The sequence below is a fragment of the Miniopterus schreibersii genome (assembly GCF_964146895.1).
Source record: "Miniopterus schreibersii genome assembly, chromosome: 1".
Classification (NCBI taxonomy): Eukaryota; Metazoa; Chordata; class Mammalia; order Chiroptera; family Miniopteridae; genus Miniopterus; species Miniopterus schreibersii.
The window spans coordinates 20,813,992-20,836,124 of NC_138101.1; the positions used below are offsets into that span (position 1 = coordinate 20,813,992).

The 22,133-nt window shown below is 45.4% G+C and overlaps 1 protein-coding gene across 4 annotated transcripts in view; it reads left to right on the top strand.

Annotated features, from left to right (window-relative positions):
- Nucleotides 1–4,665: 4,665 nt before the first annotated feature.
- The window catches only part of TBC1D1 (TBC1 domain family member 1), a 197,391-nt gene continuing 179,923 nt past the window's right edge, over nucleotides 4,666–22,133 (top strand). For 2 of the 4 annotated variants that reach the window (XM_081143413.1, XM_081143414.1), the window contains exons 1-2: nucleotides 4,704–4,766; nucleotides 15,206–15,713. In XM_081143413.1, coding sequence (XP_080999539.1) covers nucleotides 15,297–15,713 — 417 coding nt within the window. In that variant the 5' untranslated portion in view covers nucleotides 4,704–4,766; nucleotides 15,206–15,296. Of the gene's footprint in view, nucleotides 4,767–10,714; nucleotides 10,825–15,205; nucleotides 15,714–22,133 lie in introns of those variants that run through there. The other 2 variants (XM_081143415.1, XM_081143412.1) reach the window with 2 other exon arrangements.

The window sequence follows — 22,133 nt, forward strand, 5'->3', positions numbered from 1 at the left end:
ACTGGCTCAGTTTTGCTCTTGGTGCCTGAACCCACAAAACCAGCTCTGATGGGAAGTGGGAACCCCTACTAGCGGCTGAATAGCTGCGTGTAACAGTTGCTTGTGTAGAACGATAATTTAACGCATAGGAGAGGGAACTGAAAAGAGAAGTGGAACCAGCGCCCAGAGTTTTATCTGCTTTGTCCATAAAAGGAGATGAGACACATCACAGAAGCTTACTCGGGCTCGAGGATACAGTCCACTTGTTCTCACACGACACGGGCTTGTGGTGTCTCATCATTGTAAGCACGATCTCTCATGCAGTAAACATTCTGAAATCCCAGAAGTCTACATCCCGTATCTGCTCCTTTTATTGTTTTATTACTCCGCGGCACTTTCTCATTCTCGGGCCTTTCAGAGAGCAATTTCGGGTCCCCAGCATTGCCGGCAAGTCAGTGTAATGGACTCTTTGACCTTGACTTCAATCCATTTACTTGCCATGAAGAATGTTTCTTATAGCTAATTAGGACACTGGCATGACTTCGTGTATTGTTTAGATGCTAGTAGTTATGCCTTGGGTTGGCGTGATTGCAAATCACTCAGCATGGTGTTAAGATCCTGCCTCCTCCCATGACTGAGGCAGATGCTGCTTCTCAGTCTCCCACTCTTTCCCACTGAGCTTGAACTTGCCTCTGAAACCTTCCCCTGACTTCCCAGGTATCACTGCTAGTCTAGGGTTCCAGAAAGTCACTGCCAGTTAATAGGAGAGCATACCCACTAAACCATAAAGGGCTCTTTCTAGCATCATCTTAATTTCTTGCTTTTATGCCAATTTTGGAAGTAGGCCCACTAGTCAAGAACTCTTACCTTGTTATGTATATGTAGAAGTTAGGTGAAAACGTATCATAGCAATAAAGTTTGGATTTCTAATTAATGTAAGCATTTAATAACTAGCCAATAGATCTAATATTAATGAGTAATTTTATTAAAGGTCTCCTTTTTACATTAACCAAAGACTTTTCGTTCTAGATTTACCCATACTTCTCTTAACTTTTAAAAAGTCAAGTGGTCTCTGTTTTCTTTCAACCTCTGGGCTTCTCACTTGATTTAATGGCATCATAGATCCCAGTTTTCCAGAGCTCTGCAGCCATCTTCAGGTTAATGTTAGTGTTCCTGGCCTTTGGCAATGAATAATTCATTATGCTGCAAATGACTAAATTGGGAAAGAGTTACAGGGGAAGCCCCGAAAGAGTGGCCTATGGTAGGATTTCAGGAGGAGCTAGAGGTGCAGAGGTTATCCGCACAAGGAAATGGCAGTAGCCAGGGTAGTGGAAGCCTTCGTCTTGGGTTTTCACTCACTGAGCCAAGGGCCTGGGAGCTGGTGTCAGCTAAATGCCTCCTGCACTCCCAAGTCACTCCGGTCATCAGAGTCAGGGGCCTGAAGCAGAGTCACAGGGAGTTTGGCCCCATTCCCTACTTACTTTTGTCATCGGAGACTTAAAGAACTACCAACAGAACACCTCCATGGGCCCCCAGTGAGCTCTGCATAGCCCCAGCCTACAGCGTGGCCTTGTACCAACCCTGCTGGGAGTCAGGCATCTGCATGACAAGGGGAAGGTGAGAGGTGGTGGTGAGCTGTTTGTTACCTTTCCACTCTGCAGGGAACCACGTGGATGTCACACCCCAGTTTGACACCCTTCATCCTGCAATCAGCCCCAAAGTCTCCTTTACTATTTCTCCCAGAGCTGCTAGAAATGAGTGCAAATGAGGCTGATGGGGCTATTTCCAACTCTCTTGAGATAATACCTTAAACAGAAAAAGAAAAAGAAAATCCTTATCATGTATTATAAATCCTTCCTAAGGCATTACCTGACCATGGAAACTGAGGAAATGATGTGGAAATCACTGATGTTTACAGGGCCATGGCCCTTCCCTAACCCAGGTTAGGGGTCAGGGCAAAGGGTCACTTGCCACTAAGTTGTAAATCACTGAGCTGCATCTTGCTGGTTTTCAGCCGTGGGGTGCTGGCAGTACTGTTTTCCCCCTCCACTGCCCAGGCCTGCTTCTGCCCCCACCCCTCCCACTTCCTACCATGTGACCTGCTTAGGCACCCATTTGGCTGCCTACCGGTACCTAAGCTTTCCTGTACCCTGGAACTGGGAGTGAGGATGGAGCGGGAGTGAGGGGTGAGTGAGGAAAGGCAAGGGAGTGGCAGAGTGGTGGGTGGTTCTGGCCAAAATGCTCTGTTAGCAGAGCCCAGCCTTGGCCTCCCCACTCCCCCCAGAGGCAGGGTTGTTAGATAATAGTTTCAAGCATCATCTGCCAGGTTGCACATGAAAGGCGGTTTAGGGGTGTCAATGAAGTGGATGACAGCGTACCTGTCTTGACATCCTAGCACTCGAGGTAAGTGTGTTCTGGCTGCTGCAGGGAGGGATGAGAAATGTACACCTGAGTTGGAGCTAAAGATGTGAAATAATTATGGTGTGACTCAGGTGACAATATGGCTGAACTGGTTTACCTGGTCTTGTAACCTAACGTAGACCAATTTCCATAACCCAGTGAACGTTCTAATCATTAGAATACTCATGTCTGTATGTATTCCACACCTCTTTTGAAAAAGATTTGAGGCTAAGTACACAAATAATTGTGCTTAATAACTAAAAATGAGCTAAGTGCTACAAAAGGGCTACACAGTGGCCAGAGAGAAAATGTTATAAGGGGCTTTGGACTTTGGGGGTCCCAGCACCTACTAGCTCTGTGGCCTCCAAGAGGCATTAACCTCGTAGTTTCCTCATTAGTCAAGTGGATTTAATTCACCTCTGCTCTGCAGAGCTTTTGTGATGCTTACACACGATGCATGGCTACTACAATGTCCCAAGTAGACTAGCCCCTCAATGAGTAACAGCTACCACTGCTACGAGAGTTTTAGATGGAGCCGTGGATAAAGCTTCTATGTCCCACTTAAACATAACTCCCCTGGATGTGAGCGCACAGAGGAGTGGGATCAGGGAATCTCATCAGGGAATCTTAATCAAAATGGTCCAAGAGCCTGGCTCAACTTCTGGGAACATACCCTTCAGGAGGCAGGAAGGGGGGGGGGAGCATCTCGAACCCCTATTTGCCTTCTTTGCCAGGGTAACAATAGCTGCTGCCATTAGCTGAGGCCCCTGCACGCGCCAGTCTGCTTTACTTTCACTTTCCCACTTTATCCCCACAATGGTCCTATGAAGGGTGTACGGTCCCATTCTGCAGGTAAGAGAACGGAGGGCCACAGCTTGCATAGGCCACACCGGCGGCGGAGCTGGGATTTGGGTTCAAGTCCGACCTCACAGCCCAAGCTCTCTGCCACTTTCCTGGAGTGGGCGTCCAGCTACTAAGCAGAATACCCCCCAGAATGCCTCCTGGGTTCTCCACCACTGCCCCTTCCCCTCACCTACAGCCCCCCTTCATCTCTAGAGTTGTGTTATGTACCCTACTTTCTTCAAATCCCACATCTTTCTCCTGAAAGTGAAATTGGTGGGACAGGGGTTTAGGAGGGTCGCCTGTTTTCTGCCCACCGCCATCCCTTCATCCTCGGAGCCCGCGGTCCCAGTCCTCTTACATCTAATCTACCCAGTGCGTCCTTACACTCTACAAGGCCGCTGGGACGCCCCCAAACCTGATCGAAGGGTAGGCACCCAGCGTGTATGTGTGTGTGTGTGCGCGCGCGCGCGCGCGGGGTTTGGGGGTGTGTGTGTGGGGGGGGGGTGCCCTCGCGCGTGCATGCGCCAGAAAGCCCCCATCCAGCCCCTGCGTCACCCTCGCAGTTGTTCAGAAAGGTGCTCACTGGTGTTGTGTTTCATGGGGGGGGGGGGACGTCAGCCTCAGCCCCTTCCCCAAGTCCCTGGTTTTCCCGCCTTGCCCGCCAGTGCCCCACAGGATGTCCTTGCCTCACTACGCGCCACCCTAGGGCAGGAAGAAGGGGTGATGCCCCGCGTTCCGCGCGGTTCCCACCCGGTGCGTTTCGGAGGGAGAGGGCGAGAGTGCGGGTGAAGCCGGGCTGCGGCGGGGCGCGAGGCGCGGGCGCGCAGTGCCACCTGCTGAGAGCCCCGTGGGCCCGGCCACCTGCTATAAATAGGCTGCTGAGGACAGGCTGTGCGCCTGCACACCCGGCCACGAGGGCCTTGATCACTCGCAGGCCCCGCGTCCCGGCGCCCCAGGGGTGCCATAGACCCGGACCCTCCGCGGGGACGGCGCCCCGCCCCCCGCGCCTCCCCCTCCCCCGGGCCGGGTGCGGAGCCCCCGCGCGGGCCGAGGATGGGCCGCCTGGAGGGGAGAGGCGGGGAGGGGCGGGAGGCAGCGGCGGGCCCGCACTGCAGCAGCTGCTGGCCGCGTGCGACTCGCCTGTCCCGGCCGCGCCGCTCGGGCAGTCACACGGCGCAGCGGGGAGGGGGGCACCGCGTCCCCCTCAGGTCCCGGGGGACCGAGTCGGGGGATCCCCGCTCCTGCCCCCCCCTCGCGTCCCCAGCCCGGGAGGAGGAAACGCGAGCGGCGCGCAGACAACTCCTCCTCTCCTCGCCTCCTCCTCCGCCGCCGCCCCCGCCTCCGAGCCTGTTGCTGCCGCCGCCGCCGCCGCGGGACCCGCCGAAGCCTGAGCCGGTGGAGACGAGGCGCGAGCCCGGGCGAGGCCCCCGCGGCTGGGAGCGTGCCGCCAGGGGGCACGATGGGCGCCCCGCCCGCCCTCCGGCTGCGCCCCGGCACCTGCGCGCCCCGGCGGGGCCCCGCGCCCTGAGCGCGCCGCCGCACAGGTAGGCGCCTCCTCTGGCCCGCGCCTCCCGGGCGCCGGGCCGCCGCCTCCCCCGCGAGCCCCCGCGCTCCCGGCGCGCGGACCGGCCGGACCCCCGCCGCCCGGGGCCGTTCCTGCGGCCTCTCGGGGGAGGAAGTTCGTCGCCACCTCCGTGCCCCCCGCTTGGCCGAAAGCGAAACCGTCTAGCTCCTAAGGACCCAGGAGCTCGAGAGGCTCCCTCCCTCTGCCCTCCCCACCCGCGCTCCTGGTCCTCGCATCTCCCTCTTCTCGCTCCCGCCAAGTATGTCCACGCCAGTGTGTGTGAGGCGCCCAGGTTGGGGGGGGGGGTCATAGCAATCCCAGGGCACCCTTTAGAAGTTCAGGGTACTTTGCAGTAGTAACTTTGGCAGCTGCACCAGTGCGCTCAACATTTCTTTCTATGGGCACATCCTGTACCAGTCATTTTGAAACCCTGCTTAATTGTTTCTAGCAGCTTCCTGATTGGTCTGCGATTATGGGACCCCCCCACCCCCAAACTTCAACACACGTTGTTGTTTATATTTTTTAAAAAGAGGTGCCATTTTCTTTGAAATCCACCTAGAGGCGGCTTTACCCGTTGTGATAGTTTATTCTCTGCAAGTTGCTTAAAAAGGAAAAGAAATTGAAACCGATAACTGTTGCTTTCACTAAACAATTTTTTGAGTGCCCTACGTTACAGGACAGGTATCCACTCCATCTAGATCTCATTCCTCCTTTTAGATGATTGGATCATTTAATTTATTAATATAATCAGACTTTGAAAGAGCATTAAAATGACCTGGCTTAAATGGGTCACACCCGAGAAATTCAGCTATCTCTACAAGTCCACACTTCTAAAACTTTTTGCACTGTACTTAAGCTGAACTGCAAAGGCCTTGGTAAAAAGCTGTTTTTTAGGAAAGCAGAAATTCATTCTCTTTCCCAGACTCCTGATGGGATTGGTTGGAGCTGGAGAAGGGCCACCTGTGGGTTTTGTTCTGTTTTGGGAGCCTGCTCCGTGTGGGAGGGGTTGGATGGAGGAGGAATGGGGAGCTGTCTGCCGGGGGCTGGGAATGCGCCTTGCAGAAGGACTCTTCATGTTTCTGAACACTTCTTGCTCTGTCACTCCTGCCTTAGGGAGCCTGGAGCAGGTGAGTCCTAGTGTTGAGATGGCTTCTTTTGGTTGGGGAGGAGCTCCTTCCTGGGAACCCTGAAGACCCGCAGGGATAAAGGACATTGCCTGAGAAAGTTTGTATAGAAAAGGGCTGACTGCTTTTGTAAACAGGTGTCTTACGTCTGTTAGAAATGGAATGCTGTCGCAGTCTCAAACTTGTGTTGTTTTTTTCCCCTAAGACTCTCAAAAGTGCTTTCTCTTCAGGTTTATCTGTGAGCAACCATTGACAAAACGAGCTACTGGATAGAGAGCATAGCTGTGACTTAAAGGGTGAAATGTTGAGGAGACATTTTCTTTTTATAAACATATTTTTATTGGGGTTTTTTTGTTGTTTTGGGGTTTTTTGTTTTTTTTAGAGAGAGAGGAAGGGAAAGGGAGAGAGAGAGAGAAACACTGATGTGAGAGTGAAACATCAATTGGCTGCCTCCTGCACGACCCCTATTGGGAATTTCGCCTACAACCCAGGCATGTGCCCTGACCCAGAATCGAACCAGCAACCCTTCCATGCACAGGATGACGCCCAGCCAACCAAGCCACATCAGCCAGGGCAAGGGGACATTTTCTTAAGTAAACATGGTAGAGTATCCTGAGACTATTAATTGAGCACAGGATATATAAAAGAGACTAAAGTAGTTCAAAGCAGTAAATAAGATCATCAGATGATAAATAAAATAAATGCCTTTATGTGAATTTGTTCAGCTGTTTGCAAACCAGTAAAATAGGAGGAAAATTCATTGATGTTATAAATTATTAGCATCAAAGTAAAGTTTGGCAAATAGGACTGTGTCATAGTCTACTCTTATCTTTCCCACAGAGCGCTCTGGGGATTTCCCCTTTCACTTCAGAAATGTTATCTGGTTGGGTGCAATCTTGTCAGTGTTGACCTTTTATCCCATTATGACATTGTCATAGTACCAGAGGGTATGAGAAAGAAATGGGCAGCTCTGGAGAAACACAGCCTGCCCCTTGTCTCTTATTACCCAGCTGTTGACAATCTCTGTTGACAATCTCTGTCGCCCACTTCCCTGGAAAGCAGCCTCCCACCAGAAGGGCTGCAGCAGCAGTCACATGTACCCCACGGGGAGCCAGGTGTGGGTGGTCAATTCCTTTCGTGCCCAGATCGCCTAGGATCTTCTACGATGTACCACTGGGAAGCAGCGGGGAGGCTGTACCAAGCAACGTAAGCTTACCTGTTCCCCATTCACACCAACCTCTCCAATCATTATAGTGTCCAGAGTAGGGCTACCTGCTTGAGAGGATTTTGTCTTTGAATATGCTTTTAATTTTATGTCACAAAATGACGACTCCCTCACACGCCTTTTACTCCCTCTACAGCATTTCTCTGCAGGTCCCTAGTTTCCACTCTTCAGATTCCCCAGATGACCTAAAATGTGTATCAGTCCATTTGGGGGCTTAATTCTGCTTGTGTGTGATGCCTTGGCAAAATTTGCTCTTCCCTTTCCCTACCTTCTCGAGTTTAATGGCTACGTTATTTCCAATATGTGATGTGTTTCTCAGCCCTTCTCTTTTCTTGATCATTAAAAGCCAGAGAAGCAGAATCTGTTCATTAAAAATGACTGAGTCCACTGAGCAGACAAAGAGTGTTGCTGATGGCAAAAGGTTACCTTACAATTGCCTTTGCTGACTTGTATCTTCATTTCTTCCCTTCCAGCCCCACACACTGATAAAAATATTTTTAAACTAGATTCTTCACAAAAGACAGGAAGGTTTCTATTTTCAAGGTTTTGACATTTTCAAGCCGAGATTTCCATTGGATGGGTTCTTAGATTTTAGGGCAGTGTGTCCCTTTTTAGGTTTCAAATGTTTAGCAGAAGATTAGCCATATTTGGGCCATGGGAAATGATCATGGGACTCAGGTTCAGTGAAGCTGTGCAGAATGCAGGGAATATGTTAGAGGCATTTAGGTTTCCTTTGTGACAGGCAGCAGCTGTTTTTCTCTTAAGAAAAGAATATACTTATTTAACATTATTTATGATCAATGACTCTACACTTCCAAAGTAGGTAAGCACTTAAGGGTTTATTGTCAAACTTAATTAATTTATCTATAGTGAGCACTCAGATATTACTTATTGCTACTATTTGATTATTTTATACTTTTACAGTATAACTTTGTCATTAGATGTGCATTACTGAGGCCAAAAAAGATTTAGGTAGAAAACAACCCAGCTAATCCACTAGAAAGATATTTTAGAGTTATTTCCTTCTAGAGATATCCTTGTATCTCAAAGAATAGAAATTTGGGCATAAGACGGGTCTGGATTTAAATCCTACCTTCACAGTATACCAGCCAGAGGACCCTGAGGTAAAATGGGGGTGACAACACATACTTCTCAGAGCTGTAAGAATACATATGTGTAATATCCAAGAAGAGGCAGTTAATCAATCTAGCAAAATAGTTAAGCACAAGTAGACTCTGTGGAAGGCCCTGGGTTCAAACCCTGGTTCCGCCCCTGCTACTAGTATGACCTTGAGCAAGTGACTTCACTTCTTTGTGCAGCAACTTCCTTCTCATTTCTCATGTTTAAATTGGAGCTGATAATGATAATACTTCATAATAGTCCTTATTCCAATATGATAATAGTCCTTATGGTCCATGGTGGTTGTGAGAGCTAAATCAGTTAATGGACACAGAAGCACTATTATGTGTTAACAGTTATCCAGACAACTGGATAAAGATGTGCGACATCTATACAGTGGACTCTTACTTGCCATAGAAGGTGAAATCTTGCCATTTGCGACAGCATGGACGGTCCTAGAGGGTATAATGCTAAGTGAAATACAGTCAAAGAAAGACAAATACCATATGATTTCACTTACATGTGGAATCTAGAAGTGAACAAACGAACAAAACAGAAACAAACTCATAGAGAACATTTTGAGAGTCGCCAGATGGGAGGGGGGTTGGGGCGTGCGTGAAAAAGGTGAAGGGATTAAAAAGTGCACATTGGTGGTTACAGGATAGTCACAGGCCTGTAAAGTACAGCATAGGGAATATAGTCAATAATATTGTAATAACTTATTGGAATGATCATTTCATAAGTTATATAAATGCCTAATCACTATACTGTACGCTTGAAACTAATATATTGTATGTCACTTGTAACTGAAAAACAGAAAAAGTTATTAAATACCAAGATATATATATATATATATATATATAACTATTACTTTTAGGAGAATAACTTAAAGCAGCTATGCCAGGAGGGAGGGTTATTCATAATCCCAGCTAGGACCCCACCCACTACCCTTTATCCTGTGCAATACAAGGGAAGACAATACAGAGTGACAGTGTCAGGACTGGCCTTAAATGGGCTCTGATTTACGTAGGAAGGAAACCATTCCAAACGTCATTATTTTATGTGTCAAATTAGAGAGGCTCACGCCAGCGCAGGAGCGTCCTCAATGACGAAAAGACTGGAAGTCCAGGCTGCGGGAGCTTCGACTGATGCCGAGTAGACAAGGGGCCTGCGGGCGACGCCGGGGCGAGCGGCGCGCCGCTCTGGGCGCTGCTCTGCACAGTGGACAGATAGTTCAGCCAGGCCAGGTCCTTCCCGCGTGACGAGATTCCAAGATTCAGGCGGCAGAATAGTTCTGTTCCGCCGCATGCCCGCTCTGGCTGGGCTGGAGAACGGACAAATTAACCATTGATTTGCCAGGAGTGGGGGTGAGTGGCCACCTGGGGACTCCCTGCCCCGGCCTGGAGCTAGAAGCTTCCAATAAGCCTCCCTTTTCCTTCTTTCCTTCCTTCCTCCTACCAGTTCTGAGGAGGCGAGGGTGGAACCTGCGGAGGCGGCAGCACCCGTAGCCACTGGAAAGCCCCTGTGCTCTCCCTGTGGCTCGCTGGCAGGGAATGGACGGGGCGGGGGGGGGGGGGCAGGGAAGAGAGGGGGTTCCCGGGGGCAGCCTACTCCTAAGTCCCACCCTCGCTCCTCTCGCCCCCTGATCAGCCAACCCCATTCTTCATGTGCCTCCTCCACATTTATATTCTCAGCAGGAAGATGAGAGCAGCTTTCTATCCCCACGCAATGTTGAGGACATTTGCTGTCATACATTATAAAGTTAGATGCACCAGATTTTAGAGAGAGAAGAAAACTTGGGGATGATCCTGTTCCATTCTCTTATAAGAGTAAACTTGAACGTTGGAGAAGTTAAGTAACTTGCTCCCTTCACTGCACGCTTGAAAGTGTTTTCATGAGGAAACTGAGGTCCTTTGCAGCACTTGGATGGGAGTCAGGGACTTGGATTGTCCTAATTCTGTCACCAAAGTTGGACAAGCCACTCAACTTCTTCAGAACCCAGTTTCCTCATTTCAAATATGGGGGGAATTTCTAAATGGCTTAAAAGGCTGTTTCTAGCTTTAAGATGGAATGATTCTAAGTGCAGGCTTCCAGGAATATGTTGAGCAGGATTCACTAACAGATTATTGAAGCTGTTCTAATGAAAAGCATCTTTGTGTTCCAGATACCTAGCATGTTTAGGGACTGTGGTAGGTAGGAGCTGTGTAGAACACAGACGGTCTCTGTAAGTGATCGGGCTTCTACAAACAAGAACGTAACTGGAGCTCACTGGAATAGCAGATCATTACTGAGGGTATAAGGCACAAGAGGCCTCTTGGAATAGGTGGTTCAACCTGGAGCTTAAAGGTCAGAGGTTGTGTACAAATGATGTGGCTTGAGATGGCTTAAAAAATAATCAAATGGTTTGTTATTATTATTATTATTAATCCTCACCAGAGGATATTTTTTCCCATTGCTTTTCAGAGACAGTGGAAAGGAGAGAGAGAAAACATCGATGTGAGAGAGACACATTGATTGATTGCCTCCTGAATTTGCCACAACTGGGTCTGGGGATTGAGCCTGCAACTGAGGTACGTGCCCTTGGTCAGAATTGAACGCAGGACTCTTCAGTCCCCACTGAGCCAAACTGGCTAACACAGTTTGATAGTATTATTTGAATAGTTCATCTGTTTCATTAAACTTTTTATTGAAAAGTAATACAGTTACCTGGTCTATTACTATGCATCTTGTATCAGCAGAATCAGAATTGCTTATAAGTAATTACGACTATGTCTGAGTTAGAACTTATTTGATAGTTTATAGACAGTATTAAGGTCCAGCCCACTTTTTACAGAGATACTAGAAATGTACCCCAGCTGGTTGAAAAGTGAAAACTTTAATCATTTAAATAGTTTTGTTAGTGAAATGGCAGAACTGATTGATGACTATTTACCGAATGATTGAAATGACTAACCTGTGTACTTTTTGCATTGTGTATATATCCCCATATAAGAGAACTGAAAGTAATTCTGCAATGCCGTTGCCATCATATTAATAACTGCTTCATCTACACTGATTGACAGACCTCAGGTCTACCCTTTGTAATAATTCTAGTGCTTCTTTAATCATGCCTTAGGATTAGCAGCTGTCAACGGTTGAACTTGAAACACAGATTCAGTTACAGGAGTGGGCACTGACCCAGACATTTAATGCCACTTTCACCTGTAGGTGAGAGAGAGGAAAAAAGAGAGAGACCATTATTTATGGGGTTGTATGAACTTCAAGTCTGTTCTCATCATCAAGAGAAGCTGTACTTTAAAGGTAAAGAGACAGGGAATACACTTTCATGAAATATGTTGGAACTCTAAGCAGTGCAGGAATTCATTTCTGAACTTTTGAACATTTAAAAGAAAAAGCTAGCTCTAAGCTAAGTTCAAATTATATTATAAAAATTCACTCTGAGCATATATGCCTATATATCATAGGAAAACACAGAGTAAAAAGAAGAGACTCCTAATTCAGAAGAGGTTTAGAATTTCAATACTGGTTTTAGAAATTCCAAACCTGAAGAGTTTAAGAAATTTTCAGTCTTGTTGAGGGGACACCTCTTCAAACTCTTAAAGTGAATGTGATGAGTAGATACGAAGTGCAGAAGGTTGTGGTGATGGATGCCCTAAGTCATCTTGCAAGAAAGAGGTGGTAGTTGTTTGACCTATGACTTCAATGTGTGCTGGGATTAATTTAGAGGACAAGAGTTGGAATCATTGGGAATCATTCTGCATGGGTCTTTCATGTTTCTACACACATTGTGAGCAGAGGCATTACCTCCCTTTGTCCTGAACTATCTTTTCTGTCTTTTCTTAAAAACAGCAAATAGCCATGAAGACAGACATTGCTTCTCCCTCTGGAGCAAAGGGCAGACATGTTTACTTCCCATTATGTAATATTTGGGTGTCTCTTCTATAACCCAGTGTAGATACAGGTGTCACCTGGCTTGTGGGAATTGGGGCTCGGGAACTGACACAAATGCTGACTACCTGTTGATCTGAGTAATACTTGTCCTTTGTCTCAGACCCAGGAGTCTCGTGTCTCCTACCAGCAGGCTAACTGTGACAGGCTAACCTGTTAAAATCTCAGATCCCTTACAGTTTGTGTTCTCTCCCAGGTATTGTGTTCCTGGGAGAGAGGAACAGTATGCACAATGGCACAGAGGCATGAGAAATCACACCTCGTGTGCAGAATCATAACTAGTTTTCTACCTTCAGAGCCTAAAGGTACATGAAGGAGGGCATTTGAGGGGAGCATATAGTTGGATCAGATTGCTAAGAGACCTTATATACCCTGTAGAAGACTTTAGGTTTTATGGAGACAATTATTAAGGAATTTTTAGCAGAGGAGTGACATGATCAATTTTGTGTGTCTGCTAAATTGCTCTAGGAAATATGTGAAGGATGGATTGACAGTTGGGACACTTTTTCTCCAGATGAGAAAAGAGAAGATATATTTATACGTAGAGTCAGCTTAGAAATAGTGGTAGGATGAAGAAGGAATCTGAATGATTTATTTTAGTGTATTCAGACTGCATAACCGCATACCATAGACTAGATGGTTTATAAACAACAGAAATTAGTTTCTCATAGTTCTGGAGGCTGAGAAGCTCAAGATCAGAGTGCTGGCAGATTCAGTGTGGTGATGGCCCACTTCCTAGTTCATAGGCTGCCATATGTTTTCTGTGCTGAGCTTGGTGGAAGGGGCAAGGGAGCTGTCTAGGTTTCTTTTAGAAGGGCACTAATTCCATTCATGAGGATTCCACCCTCAGGACCTAATCACCCCTGAAAGACCTGACCTCCTAATATCATCACATTGAAAATTAGGATTTTTAACATATGAATTTGGGGAGAGGGGGGACACAAGCCATTAGTCTATAACAATGACTCCTTGGCTTGTGGCTTCACCAATAATATAAATATTGATGCTGATCACAGAGGTATAGCTTATAGAAAGGAAGAGAAGTTTTGGGAAGGGAAAAGGGGAAAGATGAGACTGGGTTAGTTTTAAAATAATTAAATTGAGACTGAGGTGCCTATAGGCTACCCAGATAGAAATATTTAACGGCTTGCACTGATCTGTAGTTCTTTGAGGTTCAATGGGAGGCAGACACTTAGGAATCATAGATGCATTTTTGTGCAGCACTCAAGAGGATAGGTTGAGAATGAGGTGTAGACTCACACAAATGACTCAAGCTCTCCAAGCTTTAGTTCCCTAGATCATAAAAGTGGCACTAACAGTAGTCTCTAACTGAGACTAAGGTTAGAGATGAAAGTTGTTGTAAGATGAAATGAGATAACACATGCAGTGTGCCTGGTACATAATAAAAGTAAGCTGTTAGCAGCAGGAGTATTGGAATGTGGTTATTGACACCAAGAGATTAGCTGAAATTGTCCAAAGAAAGCAGGTCGAATGAGAGGAACAGGGAAAGAAGGTCATCAAAGAACCTGAAAAGAAGCAACCCAGAGAGATAAGATGAGAACAAGAAGTTTTAAGCAGGAAGGGGAGTAGTCAGCTTTGAGAAATTAATCAGAAAGTATTATACAGTTAAGAACTAAAAAGCCCCCTTCGGATTTCACAACCAGAGGATGTGGGTGACCTCCTCAGGAGCAATTTTAGTAGCTCCTTGGTGCTTCTAGTCATAATCCAGATTGTGGATGGACAGTAGGAAGTGGAGACCACATAGACTTTATCTTGAAGAAGTTTGTGTAGAGAAGGAAGAGTTGTGGCTGGGGGAGGTATGAGGTCAAGGGGAAATATCTTTATTTTTAGGATGGGAGAGTCTTCATTCACTCCTTTAAAATATTTATTGGGCCTATTCTGAGTCAGGCTCTGTGCCAGGCACCAGGGATAGAATGGTGAGTCAGATAGATGTGACCCCTGCCTTATTGAGTTCCTGCTCGGCGTGTGTATACTCAGGAACTACATGACAGAATGCCTGTCTAGGGGCAAATGAGTAGAGTAAAGGGCTTGAGGGGCTGTAGACAGCTCAGCCCTGAACAGAAGGGTTTTGTCATCCAGTGGAACAAGGTATTAGGATACATCAGATACGGTTGTTGAAAATCACCCATACAGAGGGGAAGGTGGTTGAGAGAGTTTGGGTCTAGAAGAAACCACATCCTCTATTGATGAGGATGGGCTAGGTGTTGGGTGATGGCTTGCATGAATGAAACAAAATGATATTTATCACAGTGTTTGGAATATAATGGGCAACAAGTACATGTTAATGGAATTTGAATTTGTGATTCAGAACCTCAACTACATGAGGGAGAGGCTTTTAAAATTTAAATGGTATCATAAGCAATAGATAAGGTGTTAAAACTGGTCTGGTTCAGTAGACTATGATGATGCTTAGCTGATATTTCTTCTGCGAGATTACTTTTTTTGGCGTGGGGGGGGGTTGTGAGTTACCAGTACTACATTTAATTATCTTAAAAAAACAACACAGCTCCTTGAAACATATGTTAAATAACATCACAGTGTTTCAGGCTGTCTGAGTAGCATTATGCTGTTTTCCATAGTGCTTTGTGGGCTCTATGACACTCAAGTTTAACAGGAGGTTTCCGGTGGGATCTTTGTAACCCGTCATAAATATGACATTTATGGCATATTCGGGTTTTATATGAGATGCAATTTCAAGAAAGCTCTTTCCTTGGCAGAGCAGCTTATTGGAACTAATATCCATTTCTTCCTATGTTTGGGTTTCAGACTTTTAAAATTGAATTTATTGGGGTGACATTGGTTAATAAAATTATATAGGTTTCAGGTGTACAATTCGATACTACATCAACTGCATATTGTATTGTGTGTTGGCCACCCCAAGTTGGCTTTCAGACTTTTAAGGTCTTCTGAAATAACCACTCTTTGAGAGTAGCTTTTGCTGTGACGTCATTAAATTCCAATGCCTCTGTGCTTCTCCCCCAGGATTCTGCACCAGAAGCACGTAAAATAGATTGCTTGGTTCAAAATAGAAAAGAGCGGCAACGTTCTGCTGCGTTTCCAGACCTTTCCCAAGATGGAACCAATAACATTCACAGCGAGGAAGCATCCGTTCCCTACCGAGGTCTGGGTGGACTTCAGCCTCCAGCTGGTGGGCTCCCTGCCTGTGCACTCTCTGACCACCATGCCCATGCTGCCCTGGGTCGTTGCAGAGGTGCGAAGGCTCAGTGGGCAGTCCTCCAAAAAGGAGCCTGGCACCAAGCAAGTCCGGCTTTTTGTCTCGCCCTCTGGACTGAGATGTGAACCTGAGCCCGGGAAGACTCAGCAGTGGGATCCACTGATCTGTTCCAGCATCTTTGAGTGTAAGCCTCAGGACGTACACAAACTGATTCACAACAGTCACGACCCGAGTTACTTCGCTTGTCTGATTAAGGACAGTGCAGCCAATAGGCGGAGCATCTGCTACGTGTTCAAAGCTGATGACCAAACAAAAGTAAGTGGAGGTGGGGGAGCAAAACCATGAAGGTGTGGCTGGGTGGCGTTTAGTGTTTGGGGGCCCAGGCGTTTATGTTACATACACTGGAATGAATAAGAGTTAATGCTGCAGTTATACGCAGATTATTTCACTGGAGTTTTGGTGTATGGGGATAGTTTCTTTATAGTCTTGAAGAACACTTGATAACAGATATTAGAAATTAGAAATTTATGCCCAGCCGGGCGTGGCTCAGCGGTTGAGCATCGACCTAGGATCCAGATTGGGGTTCGATTCCCGGTCAGGGCACATGCCCGGGTTGCAGGCTACAGCCGATCAATGACTCTCTCATCATTGATGTTTCTATCTCTCTCTCTCCCTCTCCCTTCCTCTCTCTGAAATCAATAAAGATATATTAAAAAAAAAATTATAAGTTTATGAGATCAAAAATTCAAAAGCGAAATCTGTCTAAACTTACAAATAAGAGCTGAACTTTCAGGATTGAAATCACTTAAGTAGTGTGTTCTAAAGCAGTGCTTCTCAAACAGAAACATGCCCCTCAATCACTTGGGGATCCTGTTAAAGTGCAAACTCTGATTCAGTAGGTCTGGGGTGGAGCCTAAGACTCTGCATTTCCAACGAGTAGCCAGGTGATGCTGAACTGGTTCTTCTGCAGATTGCACTTTGAGTAGCAAAGTTCTACATCAGTGAGCTCCCTGTTTTTTTGATGCTGTTAATAAAAATGTATTTATTTATAAACTGTATAAGAATATTATTAGCCAGCTTCCCAAGGCATGGTACTCACTTAGGAAAGGACCATTCGCAAGAACAGTGGATATGAATCTAAGATGTGATACTTCCAAGGTGGCTTTTTTTTGTTTCTTTGTTTGTTTGCCAAGTTCACGTATATAGGATTAGCTTGTTATTGTTATATCTCATGATGTGGCTGAGAAAAATATTATATGAGAAATGGTAAAAATGTCACCAGCTCTACTATCTTTCTGTTCATTTGTGCTTGTATTGTTGGCATGTTTTGCACTTCTGTGTAAGATTCTTTGAAAGCCCAATCTGTGAGGGTTAGTTCAGAAAAAATTGAAGATATAATCCCTACATCCACTTTCTCACTTGGGCCCCTGTGAACTACAATTTGGCACAGACTGTGGAAAGCAAACAGGTGAGGGCCCCGCTGCTCACGCGGTGAACTGAGGAATGCCTGTGCCAGGCCTCCTGTGTGCCGTCTGCCACAGGCAACGTGAGGGTGCCAGTGTCAATCTATGTGGTAAATGTCAGTGAATGGAAATAGCAATGCTCACGTTTCCTCCCTGCACCCCACTGGCCGTTTTTGCTTACCTTCCAGGGTGCATAGAACTCACTTGGAAATTAATGCTCTTGGAGGCTAAGTAGATTTGTGGAAATTCACTCTTGTTGATCATTCCTTGGTTCTTTTACTCATTCATTCAGTGATTGCTGCTCCCGGTACCATGTGAGAGGATATTAGTACAGGCTGGAAGGAAGGCAGACGCCTCAACAGATAAATGCCATGTGGTCGTGTTATGACGGGGAAGACAGAGAATGGAGCCTAACACACCAGAGTGTAAGGAAGTGTTTTTGAAATAAAGGCTAATCTGGAGCTTAAAACCATTATCCTCCCCACAAAAGTGGGTATCTTCTCACTGTAAATCATTTAATGTTACCACCCAAGCATCGCAGATAGGTAGGGTGGCATCCTAGTTTGGAGGTTCAGAGGGACTAACTTCCTGGATTCCAGTTGCCCACCAAGAGTAAATGAATCAGGGGGTTTTGGCTAGAAATGAATGTTTATTCAAGGTCTTAGGGCTTGCAAACCAGAAACACTACTAGGCAATACCTACAGTGTTCTGAAGAAGAAAGAAAAGCTGGGGGTTTCTTAGAGTAAAAAGTACATTCTTGAGAAGAATCAGTCCTGCAATCTTAGCCTCTGGATTGGTCTGCAATGCTAATTCTTTAGATGATTGGTGGTCTGGATCCAATGTCAGGCAGTCTGGATACATGAACATTTTCTTTAGACCTTCAGGGGCTAATCAGAGGGTTATTGGGAGGTTTGGATATTCAAGCATTGACACAGGACTGGAAAGTTCAAAAGTTTTAGTTCCTAGGCTTGTTAGAACAAGAATAGCAATTCAGCAGCTTAACTGTAGTGAGTCCATTTTATTTCATCACTCTCTTCTTTAGTCCTGTCTGCCACCTATAAACTGGGTGGCCTCAGGCAACACTGAGCCTATTTCCTCATCTGTAAAATGGGGATAATTATAGTCTCTATCTCATAGAGTTGCTGGGAGGACCTAATGAGTAGAACAGGACTTGAAACTTACTAAGCATTTATGGCTATAAAAACATTTTAATCAAAGAAAGTTTGACTGGAAGCCAACTATATGCTAATTTAATTTCAAGTCTTCAGTAAAAAAAAAGAGATTAAGATGAGTGTCTTCCGCTTTCAGGATGAGATCCTGGTCATCTTTAAAAAAGCAACATTTTATAAACTAGACACTTAAAAAACTGCATAAATAAACGTAATGGCTTCTGTTATTTGGACAAATTCCAGAATGAAAATTAGAGGACTGAACAGCCTGTGCTCCAGGCCAGCTCTATATACGGACTGAGTTTCCTCAGGGAGTTTTTTGCACAGAATTGTTCAGCACTTTACCCTTTTGACTTTTCCGCATAATCTTTTGCAGCCATCTGAGAATAGGCTTCTGGCCAGTCATTCAGATACCTGACAGGAAGAAGAGATTTATAAGTAAATTTTGTAATTGGGGCTTCCAGTCTTGCCAAAAAGTAGAGAATTGGCCTCATTCTATATTCTAAAAAGCATGGTAGAAATATGAATTAGTTCTTAAGTTATTTTTGGCTCACATACAATTTTTGCAAATGCAAATTGTCAGTACTTGGAATAATAAATTGCCGTCATCCTGCTCATTTTGTAAAAGAGCAATTTGTAACATAGGTACTTCAATCAGTGATTCTGTTGTTGGAAACCAGATGCTAAACCAAAGTGGCCATGATTCTAACTGGTGCGATATTTCTTATGTTCTTGGGATATCCCTGGCGCTGTATCTCATAACAGAGGATTATCTGCTGTAGGAGCAGTTTAACCTGTGTCATCATTTCTCTTGACTATTTGTAACATTTGCCCAGTGAAATAATCCTCTAGATTAAGACCTCTTCTAAATAGATGAGGTCAACATCAACTATGTTTGCCAGAGAAGATATATGCATTAACTGCCGAGGACATAAGCACAAAACTTCTGTTTGAGGGGAAACTCGTTGATCAGAATATAAATTAATTTACTGAGGAATGTCTAGGGAGAAGAGGCACATAAAGGAATAATTTCATAAGCACAGCATGAGATTGTGTTTCCCACTGTATGTTCCATAAGATATACTCAAGGTGTTCCCCAGAGAAAGGCTTCCATGATCAAAATGCATTAGGGCAGCACCTCCAACTTTTTGATCTGAGCACCTCTTTCCACTCTCAGAAATTATTAAGGATCCCAAAGAGCATTAGTTTATGTGAGTTACCGTATTATCTATTACTGTAATATTTATTAATACCGTATAAGACATTAAAACTGAGAAATTGTACAGGTAGTAATTTATTTAAAATTTAGTTAATTATTTAATTAAATTTTTATTTGAACTATTATATGTAATTAAGAAATTATTTAATCACTAATTATTTAAATAATTTATTTAAAAATAAACTTCACCCTAGCCTGTTTGGCTCTATGGTTAGAGCATCAGCCTGCAGACTGAAGAGTCCCGGGTTCAAGTGTGGCCAGGGCACATACTTCAAGTGCAGGCTCGATCCCTGGCCCTGGTTGGGGTATGTGTGGGAGGCAGCCAATCGATGTGTCTCTCACATTAATGTCTCTCTCTCTCTCTCTCTCCCTTCCACTGTCTCTGCAAAGCAATGGAAAAAATATCCTTGGGGGAGGGTTAAAAAATAAAAAATAAAAATAAGCTTCTTACATGCCAGCATAAATAATATTTTTGTGAAAAAGTAACTATGTTTTCAGAAAAATATTTAATGATGAGAGGCATAGTTTTGTTGGCAGCAATAATGGCACCAGGTGTTAGACTGGTGGAGTCAGGCTGGACTTCAGGAACCTTGGTACTTGAGTTCTGGCTAAGAAAGAATTCAGGGTCAAGACTCAAACGATAAAAGAAAGTTTATTTAGAAAGTCACAGAAGTAGAAGAAGTGAGTTGTAGAAGAAATGGGCTTAGGAAACAAGTTACAGAGGCAAAGAAGGGGCCCTTGGAGTTTAGGAGAGAGAAAGATACAGGTAACACACTTATTGGGGAGAAAATGGGGATGGAAAAGGCAAAGGCATGTCCGAAGAGTGAGCGTACCCTGGGTCCTCTGTCCTAGGGCTTTTAAGGGTAGGGATTTTAGAGGAGGTAACAGGGAAGGATCTTAACAGAATATTCATCAGTTTTCCAGGCGTGTCCAGTTGTGGTCTCCGCTGATTGGTCAGCTCCAGGGCAGGGGGTTGTTAGCTGGTCTGGTTTTGCTGCTTTTCTGGGATTGAAGCTGAAACACAACTGAGGCCTAGATGTTATCTCTAGGGGTTAATGATTAAGGGAGTAGTTGTACAAGGGCCTGCAGGGGAGTCACATGAGGCCACCCTCTGACTTGTGTTCCTCCTCCAAGGGGGTCTACCACAGGACTAGTTACATGCCAGGGGGAAAAAGGTCAGGGGAGGGTCCGGCCTGCATGACCAATGATATGAAAGGTCATGGGGTCTAAACCACATGACCAGAGATATGCTAGGGGAGGAAAGATTACCCTGGGGGCAAGCTACTTGTTTTCCCCAGTTTTGGTGGTTGCTAGGCACCCAGGGCTTTCTGCCCTGGTGACCTCCTGTACCTGGCCCATCATCCTTGTGTTGCCATTGGAAATAGGATCGTTCCATGGAGTCAAAAGAAAAGCATTTCAGGGACCCACACATAGGAGGATGTGAGCAATTGTGGTAAGGTTTATTGGAAAAAAAACAAAAGGACTGCCCCCCAGGTGCCTGATGTCTCATCCATGACTAGGATGCTCTGTTCCATCTCACTATGGGAGAAATGTAGCTTCTGGAGCTGCAAGCCAGCACTTGTCCTCCCCAAGCCCAGGACGACCAAGGCCCAGACATGCTGTGCCATTACTCGGGCATTGGCATCTAGTAGTCTATCTTAGCCTCTGTCCCACATCTGGCTAGCTTGGTCTCTGTCCCCCATCTGGCTAGCTTGGTCTCTGTTCCCATCCAGTGGCCCTGTGCTTTGGCCCCACTTGGGCCCACATGGCTACCACACCCAGGCCTGCAAGGCTGCTATGGAGAGAGAGCAAGGGAACGAAGGAACCTTGGGCCTTTGTTAAGCTTTGTTTATATCTTCTTGGGTTTGGGAAGGGGGTAACTTTCTTTCAAACTAATCAATCTCTTTCCTGGCTCTTTGTGGGCTTGTACTGGGCCTTCCCCCTGCACCATCCTAGCTTCTGTTGCACATGCGCCCAGTAAAGGAATTTCCTCTGCTCTTTTATCCCCCATCCCACCCCCAAATCCAGGCTACAAGCCTGTTGTACCCCAGGGAGATGAGAAAGCCAGTTTTTCCTGCCCTCTCAGGAGAGGACGCAGCTGTCCCATGGGGAGACTGTGAATATTACCGTTTCCTAGTAAATCAGGCTTAATGTCCAATTCAGCTCCATAGTTTATTAGGCTTAATGTCTGATTTTATTGCTCCCTTTCTTTATTAATAACTGACTAGAGCTACCTATGCTAACACTTGCTCTGCTCATGTCTGTCTAACTGCCTACCACAGTTTTACTATTTTGGGGGCATATCTCTTCAATGTATAGATCAATACAACTACTGGATTCTCAGCTGCTTCTGCCCTTTGTGGTATGTTGTTTTGGTTGAGTATATGAGAAAGTTTGGCATCACACAGATATGTCCTAAGAAAATGGAGACATATTTTATAGCCTTTTTAGAAAACTTTGGGTATTTTTCTTTAACACTATACCAAAACTCGACAAGTGGTAGTTTCTTAAAAGTTTGTTACAGTATGAACTCTGAAACCATATCTAAGTGTTGCCAGAAGAAATAGGTTCTTCAGCAGAAGTACTTTGTTATATTAAAACTCATTGGCCTATCTTGCACTTCAGTGAATCTTTTAAGCATGTGAAGGAAGCTAGTTTTGCCACCCTGAAGTTGCCTTTTTGGGATATTTGTTTTAAGTTGTTTATTAAGAAACAAGACTCAGAAAGAACCTTTGACCTTACCCCCTTTCCTGCCCAAGGGATTCAGACAGAAAAGCCTATTTCAGGAAGGAGAGCTTAGGACACCACCTTAGCCTAATTAGAATTAAGTATGGTAAATGAGAGGGCTTCAGGCAGGAGCCTGTTAGCTGCATAGCCCTGGGTC